The 18,578-nt window shown below is 35.6% G+C and overlaps 1 protein-coding gene across 1 annotated transcript in view; it reads right to left on the reverse strand.

Annotated features, from left to right (window-relative positions):
- The window catches only part of SPPA (signal peptide peptidase), a 187,655-nt gene extending 169,541 nt beyond the window's left edge, over positions 1 to 18,114 (reverse strand). The window contains exons 1-2 of the mRNA XM_089799257.1: positions 17,693 to 18,114; positions 12,479 to 12,889 (exon numbers count right to left, since the gene is read on the reverse strand). Of these exons, the coding sequence (XP_089655383.1) occupies positions 12,479 to 12,889; positions 17,693 to 17,830 (549 nt within the window). The 5' untranslated portion in view covers positions 17,831 to 18,114. The remainder of the gene's footprint in view (positions 1 to 12,478; positions 12,890 to 17,692) is intronic.
- Positions 18,115 to 18,578: the final 464 nt, after the last annotated feature.

An 18,578-nucleotide genomic window follows, 5' to 3' on the forward strand; every position in this document is an offset into this window, starting at 1 on the left:
GTCTAATAAAAAAGGGTACTCGCTCATAATATCAAAGAGATACAATTTATTTGTTATGAAGATAGATGATTTGGAAGCGAAATGTCCCATCAACCTTAAGGAGTGCAATCCTTTTCTAATTTACCAAATATATAATGATCAACTTCAAGGAATTAGAAGGTATGATCGTCAAAAAGAGAAATAAATATAAAGGAAAGAGGAATGGTTTTTAGATTACCAATATCTTGGAATGCATACAATTTGGTACAAATACTTGACATGAATTATTTTGATGATTATTATTTGGGTTTCGTATAGTAGACCAAAATTATAATGAAAAATTATATATATATATATATATATATATATATAGAGAGAGAGAGAGAGAGAGAGTAATAACTTAATATAAATTTCATAATTATATGATTTAATGATGATAAGTGTATTATTGGTGTAAAGATGTAATATAAAAAGTATATGTAAGATGTTATTTTCAAATTGTTGAAATTAATCATAGTAAGGAAAGTGTGGTAGACATGATTGGGAGACCAGTGATGAGACCTTCTAAGTACGCCACCTCATGGTTGTGACCCAGGAATTCACATGAGACCAAAGGGGGGAAAAGTGAAGAACCCTCGGGTTTAGGAAGGATAAGTTTTCAGGGCACCTTATTGAGAATACTCCTCACACTCCCTACTATGGCGAATGGGTACTCAATCATTAGAAACAAGTTAGAAATGGCAAGATAAAGGAGAACAGCAATAGGGCCCCACACTAGGCAGCCTACCTCATATGTATGGCGAGGGCCACATGAGACCAAGGGGGGACAATGGTTCAGATCTTTGTCCTAGAGTAGGAGATTTATGGGGTTCCCCATCAAGTCACCTAATCTTAACAACTATATGGTTGAGTCATCCTCCAGTTAATTCCAACCTCTAATGAATTGATTTACAATTATAAGTTATCCTATGTAATCTAATTATGACATTGATGAACCATATTATGTTGTGTGGGAATACACAATCAAAGAAACCCTGCCTACAGTAAGCCCTAACAGTGATTTTGGTGCAATTGATTTTAGGGTAAAAATCTAGTCCAAGGTATAATGGACATTACATTGCCTAGAATATTAGGGCCTTAGGCACTTGAACAAATCACCAAACTTCACCTTCACAGAAATTTCAGCAGTCCTCAGCTAATAGTTATTTAATGGGATGCTATGCATACACCATTATCTTCTACAATGGCAATGTCTCATATGAGCAGAAGATCAAAAATTGTGGGTAACAGGCAGTTTGGTGACTATGGCAGCAATTACTACACCATGATTATTAATGTCATGAATGCAAACATGATTTCATCTATCAACTACAGCCATGACAGATTATTAATTGCTCTTATGCTAAAATCATGACCTTGGTGTATACAACTCTTAGACATCGCAAAAGTTCAAAACCTTAGGAATCATTGGCATCAGACCATGGTATGAGCAGGAAAGAAGACGAGAATATTAAGCAAGCAGCACCAAGCACAAAAATGAGAGCACTAGATCAATTCCCTTTATGTGTAGAGAGTTTACTTTCCATTGAGTGCAAATATATCGTTTGAGTGCTCCATTAGGAGGGAGAATTCAAATGCCCAAATCTTCCTAGATTTATTCCTCCAAAAAATAAAAATAATGGGGTTGTTCTACATGGAGTTTCTTTAAATAATCAAAACTCGGTCGAGCAACAAACATCACCCACACAATTAGAAGATTCTGAGATATTCAACACTAGAAAATCTTTAATATCTTCCTTTGAAATGTCATTATTTTCTTCCGTAGTCTTGGTGAATTGGTGTAAAGATTAGGCCGCAATGCTAATCTTCCACAATTGGCAGCTCAAGCCCAAAAACAACCTGCACTGGCTTATTCAATGATGGTGCATGAAATAGTAAATGGATATACAACTAACCCAGGAGCAAGTATTGCTCTGATACAATATATAAAAATGGACAAAGAGGCTTAAAGAATATTAAACACGAATATGATGCTTCAATTTTTTCATTCAATGGACATTACATATATATAGGATTTGATATCCTATATTATAGCAAACCTCCTGAACTACTTTTGTTATTATGTTGAGCTGTTTTAACAATTCAGCATTTGTACCACTAATTTAATAGGTTGTTTAATAAACTTAAACAAACCCAAGAAGCATGCCCCCACGAGTTAGGCGAGTTGGTTTGAGGTTGTGGGTAGATCCCCATGGTCTCGGGTTCGACTCCCTACCCATCATTACCCCACCACGGACACTTGGGGGACGTGCTGGTTATCTTGTGGCCAAAGGGACTAGTCTTGCCCCAAGCTCACCTCGTAAAGGGAACCCGTTGGTCTTGGGTCACAGGGATACCCTCCAAAACCAAAAAAAAAAAAAAAAAACCAAGAAGCATTTATTATTACGATAATAGATAGTTTCTATTATCTCTGTTTAGTATCTAATGGTTATCTATTGTAATCTTTTGTAAATATTAGAATGTTTCCAATATTTAGGTTTTTGTTTCTAAAATAGAATATTTCTATTCTTTACGATCGTTTCCTAAGGAAACATCATTCGATTCATTTGTATATATAGACCTCTCGGTCTTTGTTAATAACAAACAAGTTTTTACCAATTACTTCGTAATATGGCATTAGAGCCAATATTTAAAAAAAAAAATCAACAAATTTATAATTTCTTTCGAAATTTTTTGTCCAAATTTTTTGAAATTATTTCAGTCTCTTTCTCTACAACCCACCTAGCATTTCTACCTTGATAAATTTGATTACTAATTATCATGTTTTTGTTGTGCAAATTAGTGTACAGGAAAAACGTGTGTTTAGTGTAAAATCCGACTGGAAATCATGTGGCATCCAACTGCAAATTGTTTGGCTTGCATTTAATATTGTTTCTCAACAAACACGTCTTCAAATCACATCTAAAACCCGTTTGTTTTTGCTCAAAATCGCATCTCATAATAGGGGTTGCCAACAGCAAATCGAGTGTTTGGAAAACACGACTTGCAAATCACGACCAGCAGACTCGCATTTTTTAGGGTGAAATCGTTGTTTTTGTGTGACAACCTTTCGTTGCCTTTGTCGTCTCAGCAAAAACGCCCATATTCTACAACTAAAATCGGTCATTTTTGTCTAGATCCTCCATGTTTTTTCATATTCAACCTCCATGGCCGCCAACCTGCGTTTTTGCTCGAAACCCTAGTTTTTTGACCTCGGAAAAAATTCTCATTCAAGATTCTTAATGGGTTTTTCGAGAGCTCAACTAGGTTGTTGTCCAATTTTTTGGGGTGCCTCAATTTTTGAGCTAACAGATCTAGAAACAGACAACATAATCTTTTTGGGTTTTTCAAGCTCTCTTCTGGGTCATCCTTCAAATTTTTCAGGTCTTCCATTTTTTGCCTCAAAGAATGTGCTTTCACAAATTTTCACGCTTTTTCATCGAAAAACGTGCTATGGCATCATTGACCAATATTTTGATCGAGAGCAATTCCAAATTCAATGGTCGAAATTATGGCACTTAGAAGTAGCAAATCATAGCATTTTTTGAATATCGAAATACCAATTAGATTATTTTGGGTGTTACACAATGTCCGACTTCCCTGGTACTGATCAGGATTCATGGGATCTAAATAATCGATAGGCGGTGATACTTCTCAAATTATCTGTGGTTGATGATCAACTCTCTCAAATTCCATCCAGCAAGACAGTTGCCAAGATATGGGTACATTTCAAAGGTCTTCATGAGACTTCTGACAAAAGCATAGCTTTCTTCTTGAAGAACACTCTCTTTTACTTTAGTTGCTTGCCATTGATCACAAGATGGAGGAAGAGGACATTGTGGTTATCACTCTTTGGAGTTTACCAAAGTCCTACAAGCATTTTATCGACTCTCAATAACACGTTTTCTGGTGTTGATCTGAAGTTCACTGATCTCTACACACTCCTGCTTCAACAAGATCAATGGAAACAACAATTTGGTAGCAGTTCCAAATCCACATCCACAAAGCAAGCATTTGCTGCTAAATCCTTTTAGAAGGATAAAGGAAAGTCTCAGCAAACATCTTCTACTCCAAATTCAGAAGACTCCCAAAAGAAGATGATTTTGTTGAAGGTTGTATCCTTAGTTGAATTAGATCACCCTTAGATCTTTTTGTATATGCATCTTGCATTAATTGAATATATATGTATGTATGTATGTATGTATATATCAGGCACTAAAGGAGATGTTGCATATAAGTGTGTGTGTGTGTGTGTGTGTGTGTGTGTGTGTGTGTGTACAAAGCTCATTTTATATTAACTATTAGGCTTCCTTGTATAATCCATATTACTATCAAATGATTAAGAATCATTGCTATCGAATAAATTGAATTAGTAATGTAGATTTATGACCCCACATAGAGTCATACCTCTACGTGACATGGCCCTCTCTATCGTCATCGTCTCATACTTATAGTGCTTGTCACGGATGGATGAGGATCAATCAATACGGCAATCCAAAATCCTTCAGCAACAACACATTACTGCAGCAATACTCAAGTTATCACTACAGCAAATTACATGATTTTGAATACATATCTAATATAGTATGTTGACCATATCATCATACTGATCTGGTATCACTATTATTTCATTATTGAATACTTTATCTATTATAGTACTACCTGATATCTATCAAGTATATATCTTGTTATCAGATTTAGAAAATCTACTCTATCAAAGATCTTGTATCCATTTACATAGTATCAGAGCCTAACTGATAGAGCAGTACAGTCAGCTTCATTCAGATCAAATATATTAAAATATTTTCAATATGATGAATCATGTAAGATTAGAAGACAGACTTAAAGGGGCCTCCAACTTTGCATCATACAAAATTCGACTGATGATCATTATTCGGGAAATGGAATTAGAAGGATACATATATGACTGAAAAATGAACCAGACAAAACAACATGGAAAAGACATAATAACAAAGCTATGAAGATCATTATATACTCCATCAAAGATCACATTCTCCCATCAATATCAAGCCTAAAAAAAGCTTATGAGATGTTCGCCACTATTAAGAATACACTCGAAACTAAAAACACCAGTAGATTGTTGACATTGAAGCAACAACTACTATACACCAAAATGAACAATGGAGAGTCTATTACATCTTATTTTTTAAGAATCTCAAAATTAAAAGATCAACTAGCAACTATTGGAAATCAAGTGGATGACAGAGAACTTTGTATTAGAGCACTAAAAGAATTACCTTTATCTTGGGAAACTTTTATTCATGGATTAAGCTCTCAACCTGAACTTCCAAAATTTGAGCAACTTAAAAACGAATGTACTCAAGAGGAATCAAGATTAATTTCTAGAGGAATCAGTTTAAATCAAAAGGGAGATATTCAAGCTCTCCAATTCAATACCAACAATAAAGGAAAGAAAGGTAAATTCAAATGAAAAAGAAAGGAATTTAACAAAACATACAAGAAAAGAGATTGGTCAAAAGTACAATGCTTCAAATGTGAGTAATTTGGACATACTCATAACATCTGTTTGGAACGAAAGAAAATTCAAGTAGCACTAGTAGAAGTCAAAAATGAAAAGGATGAAAACTCTGCATTTTACTTAGCTCTCTCAAGTGAACTCAACTCAAACAAAAATACAAGGATAATAGACAGTAGAGCATCCCATCATATCACAAGTTTTAGAGACAAATTTGAAAGCTTTGAAGGATACTCCTCTGAAGAAGTAACTATTGGGGATAATTCTACACATCTGGTAAAAGGTATTGGATCGTGTTCAATCCACCTGAAAACAGGTATCACTCTTCAACTAAAGAATGTTTTATTTGTACCTGGTATAGAAAGAAATTTAGTCTCCATCTCTGGCCTTGTAGACCAAGGTTATCGAATTACATTCCAGGAGGATAAAGTAACATCCTAGCCAAAGAACTCCAACATTAAGAATCCTATATCCATTGGATTTAGAGATGGAAGTTTGTACAAACTTTGTAACCAACAAAATCTAGCACTAAATCATGAAATCTCAAATTCTAATAAAATCTAGCATAGAAGACTTGGTCACCTTCATTTTCGTGTCTTGTCATGCATAGAAAAAATAGTAACCAAGTTACCTAGTTTAAAATCTAATCATTCTAGCATTTGCAAAGGATGTGCCTTAGGTAAAACCACAGACAGGTCCTTTCCCAAAAGTGAACACAAATCCAAATCTGTACTATAACTCATTCATACTAACTTATGTGGTCCAATGTCTATACCTTCCCTAAACAGATGTCTATACTATGCAATTTTTATAGATAACTTTTCTAGGAAAACTTGGATTTACTTTCTTAAGGCTTAAAGAATCAACCGAAGTGTTATCCAAATTCAAAAAATTTAAAGCACTAGTTGAAAACCAAACTGGAAAGAAAATCAAAATCCTAAAATATACAATGGAGGTGAATATATTTCAAAAAAAATTAAAGATTTTTGCATCTCTGTTGGGATTAAGAGGGAGTTTCCTATGCCATATAATCCTCAACAGTATGGAGTTGCAGAAAGGAAAAACAGATATATTATTGAATCTGCCAGAGCTATGATGCATGATCAAAATCTTCACACCTCTTTTTGGGCTGAAGCTTCTAACACTGCAGTTTACATCCAAAATAGATGTCCTCATTCAATATCCGAAAATACAACTCTTGAAGAAATATTTACTGGCAACAAACCAGGCTTAAGTCATGTAAGAATATTTGGGTGCCTTGTATATATTCACATCCCTAAAGAAAAGAGAACTAAACTAGAACCATCAAAAAAAGGGCATATTTATCAAATACAATGAATCATCCAAAGGTTACAGGATTTATGTCCCTAGACAGACAACTATTGAAATCGGTAGAACTGTAAAATTTGAAGAAGACATTGCCTTTAACCTCTCCAACAACATTAATGAATCACACAGAAAACCAACTACTGAAGTAGATGAGAATCCTCCTATAGAGAATGAGAGGGAGATTGATACTGGAAGTCTTGCACCTCCAAGTCCTAATATAGAAAAACTGAAAACCCTAACAATAAAAAAAGATCACTTTGGGCAAGAAAAATGATAGAAGAAAATTAGATAGAACCTGATGAAGTAGTTAGAGAAAACAAGAGAACAAGGAAACATTCATGCTATGTAGCACAAATTTCTAAACTTATCAAAACAGAACCTTCAAATGTCAACAAAGCATTAACATGTCAACCTTGGAAAGATGCAATGATTGAAGAATATAAATCCATACTAAAAAATGATGTGTGGGATGTTGTACCCAGACCCAAAGATAAATGAGTTTTCTCTTCTAAATGGCTATACAAAATCAAGCATGCACCAAATGGTAGTATTGAAAAATACAAAGCAAGATTTGTAGCTCGTGGATTCTCACAAAAAGAAGAATAGATATGAAGAAACTTTTGCTCCAGTCACTCGTTACGCTTCTGTCAAGACCATCATAGCCATTGCAAAATCCAAAGGATGGAAGATACATCAAATGGATGTTAAAACTACATTCCTAAACGGTGTAATTGAAGAAGTATACATCGAACAACCAGAAGGATTTATCACCCATGACAAAAATTCTTATGTACGTAAATTGATGAAAGCACTATATGGTCTTAAATAAGGCCCCAAGGCATGGTAAGAAAGGTTAGACAGCTACCTTTCAAAATTAGGATATTTCAAAAATGAAGTTGATCCTAATATATATTTCAAAATAGTTGATGGTGATATGATTATACTTGTACTGTATGTTGATGATTTACTAATAATAGGTGATGATCATCTTATAGCAAAATGCAAACAGGATCTAGCAACAGAATTTGACATGAAAGATCTAGGACTTCTTCATTAATAGGCTTAGAAGTATGGCAAAAGAAGAACTATATCTTTCTAAATCAAGGAAAATATATTACTAACATTCTGACTAAATTTGGAATGATGGGCTGCAAACCCTTAACTACTCCTATGGAAGCAAAGCTACTCAAACTGAACAATGATGGATTTGAATCTGAACCTATTGATCCTACTTACTACCAGCAAATTATTGGATCATTGATGTACTTGGTAAACACTCGTCGTGATATTTGTTACACAACTAATGCCTTAAGTCAATTCATATGTGAGCCGAAGAAGATCCATCTTGTGGCAGCCAAGCATATTTTACAATATTTACATGGTACAATTGGTCTGAGACTCAAATATGATCAAGTTGAGATTAATCTTCATGGATATTCAGATTATGATTGGGCAGGCAGCTCTACTGATTCGTAAGAGTATTACGAGATGTTGTTTCAGTCTCGGTTCAACAATGATCTCTTGGTTTAGCAAAAAACAATCATCAGTCACCTTAAGCTCCACTGAAGTAGAATACATAGCCTCTTCCATGGGAACCAAAGAAGCAGTATGGTTAAGAAAGTTGCTAGGTGGATTGTTCCAAAAACCCTTGAAGTCTACAATCATCCATTGTGATGATCAAAGTTGCATCAAGCTATCAGTGAATCCAATCTTTCACAATAGATCTAAGCATATTAAAAATAACTTATCGTTATATTAGAGATATGGTAGATCGAGATGTTATCAAGCTAAAATACATAAGTACAAATGAACAAACGGTTGATGTACTTACTAAACCTCTTTCCAAGCCCAAATTGGAATATTTCAGAGGTAAACTTGGTATGATTAACTTATGATTGTAAACATTAAAATCAAAGTTTAGTTTTATGTATATACATTATTGATTAAAATGCTACTTCCGTTTTATGTATATACATTATTTATTAAAATGCTACTATCTTATAGTTGTATCTGATATGTAATGAAAGGTGACGATCTTTCATTGACATATACAAACAAAAGGTAACCATTGTAAGGTGACGACCTTACAAGTGGTAGACCTTTTATCATAACTAGATTATGTTGTTGTCCCGAATAATCGGAAGTCTTGATAACGAATGTATTATGATCAAACTTCATTAAGTTGTTGTCCTGGAGTGCCAGAGGTCATAATACTTGTCATGATAGAGTTCATAATATTATGATTTCAGTTATCTAATGGACTACTCTAGATCTTTGTTTCTGGGTATTGGAAATCAGATAACTTATTCTCCTTATTGGTATCACTGAAAATGATACCAGTGCACATGTCAAGAGGATTTGAGAAAGTTTTGGGTGACTCTCTTCTCCCTCACTAAGAGGGAGTGTTGAAGATTGTAGCCTCAGTCAAATTAGATCACCTTTAGATCTTTTAGTAGGGCTTCCTTGTATAATCCATATTACCATCGAATGATTAGAATCATTGCTATCAAATGATTAAGAATCATTATCGGGGAAATTGAATTAGTCATGTAGAGTCATACCTCTATGTGACATGGCCCTCTCTATCGTCTCATACATATAGTGCTTGCCATGGATGGATGAGGATCAATCAATACGGCAATCCAAAGTCCTTCAGCAACAACACATTACTGCAGTGATACTCAAGTTATTACTACAGCGATTTACATGATTTTGAATACATATCTAATATAGTATATTGGCTATATCACCATACTGATCTGATATTACTATTATTTCAGTATTGAATACTTTATTTATTATTCATTGTTTTAGTATAGTACTACCTGATATCTATCAAGCATATATCTTGTTATCAGATTTAGAAAATCTACTCTATCAGAGATCTTGTATCCATTTACATATTCAATGCAACTATTGCCACACGTTTGGTCACATAACCGTTGAATGTCGGAAGCGCTTAGCTGCCCTATCTAAGCAATCTGGTTCGCAGCCCACAACGAACAGTGCGGAGCACCTTAAGTAAACAGAATCTGTCTTTTGCACTTTTTAACAGCTTTGTGCTCTGGATAGATTAACCATCAAGGGAGGGTATTATGATAATAGATAGTTTCTATTATCTATGTTTAGTATCTAACGGTTATCTATTGTAATCTTCTGTAAATATTAGAATGTTTCTAATATTTAGTTTTTTGTTTCTAGAATAGAATGTTTCTATTCTTTGTGATTGTTTCCTAAGGAAACATCGTTCCATTCTTTTGTATATATAGACCTTGTGGCCTCTGTTAATAACAAGTAAGTGTTTTACCAATTACTTTGTAATATTTATTATATGCATCCTATAAATGATGCAATATTTCCATCAACACCATAGTCTGGCATCAAGCACTCCTTTTCCACAAAGTGAGAAAACCAATTGGGGCAAACCCTGCCCAAAAACATTACTGTTCTCATCCCCTTCCACATGAAGAGGATAGACCACAAGATTCTCCAATGCTTGACCAGCTCTTTCCATGAACAAAAATGATGAGTCGTGCAAATAGCAAGGATATAACACAGAGAAATGTGACAAGGAAATGACTTATGTTGTTTCAATTTTTCGTTTGGCTTGAAAAGCTAATTTTCTTAAATGCAATATAACAAATTAATATAATTTGCCAGTTTTTATTTAAACTATATTAATATCGACTTTTAATACATTTGCAACTATAGAGAGAATAGTTTGCAAGTACTTCTAGTTTTTTAACTCAACAAAATTGGGCTCTCCTGTTTAAAAAAACAATTATTTGTCCTTCAGCTTTAGAAAAGTGGTATATTATGAGGGGGGAAATTAAAATAAAACCATATGCAAATTTCCTTCAAGCAAGAACAATCTATATTTGATGCTGTTTTTCACAGGCCTTCTTCAGCATTGAAAATTTGCTTTGCCAGAGGTGTTTTTTGCTGATTTGCTTTAGCATTTTGGTTTATTCTCTTCCTGTCTTGTATCATCTCCATATAGGCCAAACAAAATCACAGAGACTGCAGAAAAAACAACGCTAGGATTTGAGATGGCAGATATAACAGAATCTATTCCATCCTAGGGTTTGAAATGGCAGATATGACAGCACCTATTCTATCTTCAGTTTTTCATGACTCCTTTCTTCACAGCCTAACCTTTGGCATAGCATCACACAGGGCTTGGGCTTTGCAATGTTCTTTTGATCAGATGTGCAGGCTTCTTTACAACCTCCACAATTTGGCATCTGTGCCACGTGCCCACTTCTTTACTTTCAATTATTCAGACAGCAGCACCAGGCTTTAAGTGGGCGCAGAGCATATGGGTGATAGCACAGTGTGAAGGTATTCCGTGTTACATCTTTGCTCCTTTGGACCGTGGGAAAATTTTAGGACATTAACACACAGGATGAACAGAAAACTCTCACGCCTTGCCACCAGTTTCCACCTTTGTTTCTTTCGCACATGCTTGTTAAACCCTCTCTCTGCCCTTCACAGAGCACAAACAAAATATTCTGATACCATGATAATTAGAACAAACATATAGTAATGTATTATTCATGAAAGGTAGAATAAATACAGTGAGATTTAATTGAGAAATAGAAACAACCAACCACCCAAAACTACCTGCAAAGGTTATTAACTAAGTTGCCGGTTTGGATTCCGGTACGGATGCGGGTTCAAGATTCAGGTTCGAAATTCGTCCAATTTTTGGGGGTTGGGTTCGGATTTGTTTTGGGTTTATCCATACAAAAACATATGTTTACATCACTATGATAATAGTAAAGCAACATAGCAAAACACACCACCATATCCATGTTTCAGTTCAATAGGATTAGCCATACATACAACATGGTACACTTGCTTGGTCACATGCATGCAACATATTTCCATATCAAGGGGGCAGTTTGAGAATAAAAGGAATTGTCAAACGATAAGCACAGTTATCTGAAAAAAATTTGTACTGGTTAGAGGATTTCTTACTACACTAGATCAAAAGTTGAGATTCAAATTTTAAGCCCTGGATTCAAAGATATCATATCTTTTTTAATGAAATTCCTCTATTGTCATCAATAGTCAATTTGGATTTCCTGTAAAAGCAAGTGTTCATTTTCATTCAGAAATTCATAAATGACATATATACCATCTTTTTTGGTCTATTTAGCAGTCACTTTAGGCTTGGGAGGATTGAATAGACCAAATTTTAAAAAAATAGCATTTTATAAAAATCTTAAAAAAATGTTATGAGACCCAGGTTAAGCCGCTGGGCAGCAAATTCTTCAAAGTTCGCCACAAATTCTGCCCGGGTTCCGCTGACAGAATATGCAGCAAATTCATAGTTTTGCAAGAGAATTTGGAGAGAACTTGACAAGGACCAGACTTTGTACAGAAATGAATCATGAGGGTTGGTAGAGAGAACCTGGTAAATTAGGTTATTGACAATAATAGTCATCATAAACCACTTGTAATAGTTCATTGTTTAAGGGAGGAGTACACAAATTGATACTTTTGAAACACAACCCAAATTAATATAACAAGCATAACAGAACAGGTAAGGAAACCACAAAAAATATTACTCTATGATTACAAATTTACAATAACTAGTCATTGCCATAAAAGCAAATTTTAATCCCAAACCTGTCCTTGAAGTTCCATTCTCAACACACTCCCTTGCCTGACCCGTTCCCATGGCCATGCAATCAACATCTTGAGTTCTACAAGAACTCTGTTCCATCCTCCAATCTCTTCATACTCAAACTCACCAGAGGGATATACTTCTCGTTTCCATGCCCCATTATTCTGCCCAGGTTCTTCTGTAGAGAGGCTAGGTTGTTTACATGTCTCCTGTGCACTCTCTGCACCCAATTGTTGTTTGTCAAGAGCAGATGATGAAAACAGAGTTTGGCGTAGCTTGAATGGCACTAGAGATCTATTGACTGGTTTAAGCCCTTTCTTTGGAATCAAATTTCCTCTTTGTAAGTCAATTCCATCACCTAAATTGGAAAAGCATTGCGGATTATCTGGATTCCAAATTCTGTGATATGCATCCTGCATAGTCTCCACACCACAGAAATTAATAAACTCTCAAAGAATAATTCAAAAACATAACATCAAACATTCAAGTAATACAGCAAATTTTCATAATGTGCAACATGTAATATAAACATAATTATAGCCCAAAGGCTTCAGCCTTGTGGTGCTTAATTTATGGCAGCTACTCGAAAAGCAGAACCCAAATTTAAATCCCTTCCGAATGGGTTTCCAGTGTAATGATCATGTGATTTTATTCATGCATAACCCATGGTTACAAACAAGATTACAGGTACTTTTGAGTACATTTTTACAAATACAATAATGAGGTACAAATGAGTGTAAATAACTGCTACAGTAATGAGATAAATTTGAACCTAACCCAGGCTAAATGCAAACAAGTTAAAACTCGCCCAAGAAACACCCAGGAAATTAAAAACATGCCCTGGAACTTGACCACAACAAGATTTACAGTAAATAACATTTAATAATACAAAACACTAAAAAATGGAACAAGTTTGGTGTATAAAAAATCATGACAATCTATTTACAGCATACAAGAATATAATTGGTCAATTTATTCGGTTTTGTATTTGCTGCGCATCTATAAGCTATTGAGATTGCTTTGTGTAGAAGCCTGACCAAACACAGATCAGCTTTGTAAAATACCATAGAAAACTTTTATAGAGCTTATGAACCTCTAGTGTTTAGTCACGCTTAAATCTGTAGGATTTAGTCATATCTTGTCCTGGAAAAATTAGGATTAGCTTTGCATAAACGCTGTTCAAATAGTGTACATGTGCTTCATAAGAGATATTTGTTTTGGCTTGGTAAACCCTGGGTATGAGAAATCTTTAAAAGATATGGGAGGCATGCTTGGACCAAATTCTTAAGATTGATCAATGTTTTAAATTTCTTGAAATAAGTGCATTCAAGAATTAGTATCCAGCATTTTGACTCCCCAGCCTGAGACCAGGCACAGACATGTTGGAGTTTTTACTTTAATAGGTTAGTTTCTAAGTTAGGTTAAATAAAATAACAAATGAGTGAGGTGCAGGAAGTTATTTCCATAAGTGATCTTTGGGAGGTTACTCACGGGAAAGCAATGCTTTATAAGCATTTGCATCTGGCATTGTAAATCATCCAAAAATGGTGAATGCATATTCAGTTTGTATCTAATGAATCCACTCGAATCAATCAATAAAGTTTTATGAACTGAACTCTCATCTTTGTCATTTGGTATCAGGGTGCTTATGGGTACTGTTCCTGTGAAACGATGACATAGGAGTTGGTATCTGTCAAACGACAAGCAATTATGATCAATGCTTTCCTGCAGCTAACAACTACCCACTGCCAAGTTTACGGAATCATCCTATCACCAAGTTGCTGGAACCAAGTGGAACACAGTAAGTTGTCCACACAGGCTGGAGTGATGCACTCACCATTTACACTGTAGATGACAGTAAGGTTTCTATGCGCATAGGATGAAAGGATGCTCGCCATTTATTTTCTTTCGAATGAGTTCGTTCGAAGCCTATAGCTCACTGAAGGTAGCAGCCAAACTGCTCATTATATATTAGTTTTTCCCAGGCAGCGCCGATTTCTTGTGGCAATGCTATGACAGGTTGATGAGGTTTTTTCAAAAGAGCAAGTTATATTTTTAGTTTCATAGTCTCAAGTTTAAGAGCATAGCACTATATATTGTTTGTCCATCGTTTGTACCATGTCTGGCATACTATTTTAGCAATCACATTTATGTTAAGATAAAGGAATCAGCACACAGCGAAGTATGAAGCCATGGAGAAAAATTAGTGTTGGACATGGTGAAAGTGTTGATGTTTAGTAGAGATCAGCGTTAATGACCTATGCACTTGTGAAGCATGGATGCTTAGTGGAGATTTATGCAAATTAATAATGATGCAAACATGCAACATACAACATTGAGAAATAAAGTGTGAAATATTTACAGCAATACTATCAGTTATGCCATGTTATAATTACTTGTCATATATTGAACGGGAACACATCAGAGTCAACATTGGCAGCAAGAACCAAGATTTATAAGAGCGTGAATTTATTTGTTCTAAAAAATTATTTTGATAAGTATCCATTTAAAAGATTGATTGGAGCTATTTTTTTAATCATGGAGCGATTACCTTCAATGGATATCGATGGAGGTGTTTCTTGTTCTTGAGGGTTTGAACTCATGAGTCAAAAGCAGATTGGAAATTTAGTGAACACTCAAAAGGATTCAAGTAATAAATGGATGTATCATTGATTTATTTTGACTATCTTATGTATGAGCATTTTTCTAAAGTTGATGCTGTAATCATAGCGATTTATGGTGATGGTTTCAATCCCCTTTTGTCGTGCAAATTTTTCAGTATTTCTTTCCACAAACAACTGTTTCTTTACCCGTCAAATTCTGACAATCAATAGATCTTGAACCTATACAGCTTCTTATTTCTTCGGAAGAAGAAGATGATATGTAGCTTTTTGATGGATGAAATAAGTATGTAGTGAGCTTGAATTTAACGAACATTCCAAAAGTTCCATATCTGGGGGACAGGAAAGGAGAAGGAGGAGAAGACTACCAAAATGAAGAAGAATATTGTGGATTGATGTCGATATCGTCATTTGTGCTACAAACTTAAAGATTTCAATTTTCAGTGCTTTCAAAGACTCAAATGTTCTTTAGAATTTAAATCTATTTCATAGGAGGCTGGAGAGGCAGCGGAGGCAGGAGGGCACTTGTCATCTAGAGCTAGCTTCTCACTCAGAGATGATTATTGCATGAGAAGCAACTATTTTTGTCCCTATAAAGTCGGGGCTTGGCAGATTCATCCCTGAAGAGAAGATGGGGCTTGGCAGCATGATTGTCCTTCCAAGGAGCGAGGGAGGGGTGGGATTTGAATATGATTTGAGCACTTAGGAGGCGTAAGACACACTCGGAGGAGATGTGGACTTTTGGAGGAAAGACATCTCATGTGCAGCCATATCGGTGATGATTGTTTTTACAACACTTGAAGAGGCGTTAGACACACTCGGAGGAGATGTGGACTTCCAGAAGAAAGGGGTCTCGTGCAGTACTGGAGGAGACGTTAGACACACTCGGAGGAGATGTGGGCTTTCAGAAGAAATGTGTCTCGTGCAACATTAGAGGAGGCATTAAACACAGTCGGAGAAGATGTGAAATGTTGGAAGAAATGTGTCTCATTGTGTAAGGGAGGTGGGAACATTCATGTAATAAAGATAGCTTCAGGTTTTGCAGTTGGGAGATTCACTAATGCAATCAGTTTGGTGTTTCTTGAGCAATAAAGGAGGATTTCTCCAGAGGGTTGGATTAATAACCCTTGTTCAAATTAATGTAATAAGGAGGGGGAGGTTGGAGCTTTTACACTAATAGGTCAGTTTCTAAGTTAGGTTAAAAAAAAATGAGATCATCCACTAATGTGTTTCTTGAGCAAGAAAGGAGGATTTCTCCAGAGGGTTGGATTAATAACCCTTGCTCAAATGAATGTTATACAGCAGGAGGAAGTTGGAGTTTTTACATTGATAGGTCAGTTTCTAAGTTAGGTTAAAATAAAAAAATGAGATCATTCCAAGAAGTTATTCCCGTAAGAGATCTTTGGAAGGTTACTCACAGGAAAGCACTGCTTTATAAGCATTTGCCTCTAGCATTGTAAATCATCCAAAAATGGTGAATGCATATCCAGTCTGTATCTAATGAATCCAACCGAATCAATCAATATAGTTTTATGAATTGCACTCTCATCTTTGCCAGGCCATAGAAAAGATGTAGCCTCAAACCTGGTGCGGAGTAGAGCCCTCTATGCGATTAATGCAGTTGTGTTGAATTGCAGAGATGTGGCTCAAAATAAAATTGAATAGTAACAGGCCTGAGTTCAGCTCTTTGCATATCTATCTGGGATTGGGGTGTTTGACTCGAAAAATATTGAAACTAAAACAGATCCAGTTTCAGAACGTAGCAGGTGTGGAATTCTTCGTGTGCATATGTACAATCACGTGGAGAAAAACTTTGACTCAGAACATTGATGAGAATTTGGACCCAGTTTCAAACCCCAGTATGCATAGAGCACTTTTTTGTGCAAGTGTGCAACTGTGTGGAATCGACGAGTTAGAATCAAAGAACCTAAAGAACACAGAGACCCAATTTAACACCCTAGCGGTATAAACACTGTTTGGTTGTAAATGTGCAATTACATTAAATTGAAGAGTTTGGGCCACAGAACATTGAAAAGAAACAGACCTAGGTCTCAGACTCCACCAAGCATAGAGCCCTTCTTTGTCTAATTATGCAACTGTTTTGAATAGGCAGTTTGAACCTGTGAACCTTGAAGAGAAACCGAACACAAGTTCAAACACCAGCAGGCATAAGGCCTTTTTGTGCCGATGTGTACAATTGTGTTGAAACGGGGAGCTTGGACCAAAAATCTAGAAAGGAAAAAAGATATGGATTGAAATCCCATCACAGTTAGCCACCCTTTGTCTATGGAGCCCGAGTATCGTAGAACGAAAACAGACCCGGATTCGAACTCCAGCAGGCATAGAGACTTTTGAAGCGTATACATGCAATGGAGTTGAATTGGGGAGTTTGAACTGACACCAGGTTCAGAAACCAGCAGATATACAGTCAGTCATTCAAGTTTTGATACAGGCATTGAATCGAGAGTTTGTCTTCGAGAATTTTGAAAAGACAACGGAAGTCCTATAGCTCATCTTATGTAAAATTCAAATGAAGAGGAGCTTATAAGAAATCCAAAAAGAAAGTTTAATGACAAACTATCTCGTACTTCTTACCTGTTTATTGCCAAATGCCTTTATAACTCTCACTGAAGAAGACCTGCATTTCTTTGATGATTTTGGGCGTAACACACAGCTCGCACGCGGAACATCAACCCTCACGGCCTGCAACTTGAAGCAATACGACTTGAACATTCTCCTTGTTCCTCTAAATGCCGTGCAATCTCTTTCAACAGCAAAACTGCATCTTCACTTAGGAAAGTTCTGATAAAATGAATTGATATTCGCCATGTCGCGCCTTTTTCTTTTGGGTTGATATTTGGTTTTACCTTTGTGTGAAACGTAGATTGCCTACGTGGAAGGACGCAGGACCTTCAGCTGGATAATCCCTCTCTCCCATGTAATTGGAGAGACATGGGCGGGCCAAGGGCACCGGCCGGGCCCCTCCACTCCCTTCCACGCGATGCCATGCCCATGCCATACCGCCCACAGCATACATGCTCCCTTTGCCCGCGTCACATCGTACCAGCATCAACTGGCAAATGTAATTAAACAACAAATAATAGATTTGAAACTTCCATAAAAAGGAATGACCATATGTTTTTTTTAAAACAAATAATAATAGATTTCAACTTTCATAAAACGGAATGACTAATAAAATCTATGAAAAGCAATTGTTTTTGGCCCACATTTATTTATTCTATTGGTTGGATTAATTATTCAATTTAATGAACTTAAATCATGATTTTAGTTTAATTATCTTTTTCCCTTATATTTATTCATTGCCCGCTTAGAGTTTGTTTTTAGTAGTATTTTTACCATTAATAACTTACTAAATAATAAATGTTAAGTTATTCTATATATTATTATTTATTAGTCCCTGCCTTTTAAAAGGCAGAGACTATTGTTTTCGGATGAATTAAAACAATTAATTCTCCCTCTG

The sequence above is a fragment of the Cupressus sempervirens genome, chromosome 9, assembly GCF_028749045.1.
Source record: "Cupressus sempervirens isolate cs-2001-9-10 chromosome 9, ASM2874904v1, whole genome shotgun sequence".
NCBI lineage: Eukaryota > Viridiplantae > Streptophyta > Pinopsida > Cupressales > Cupressaceae > Cupressus > Cupressus sempervirens.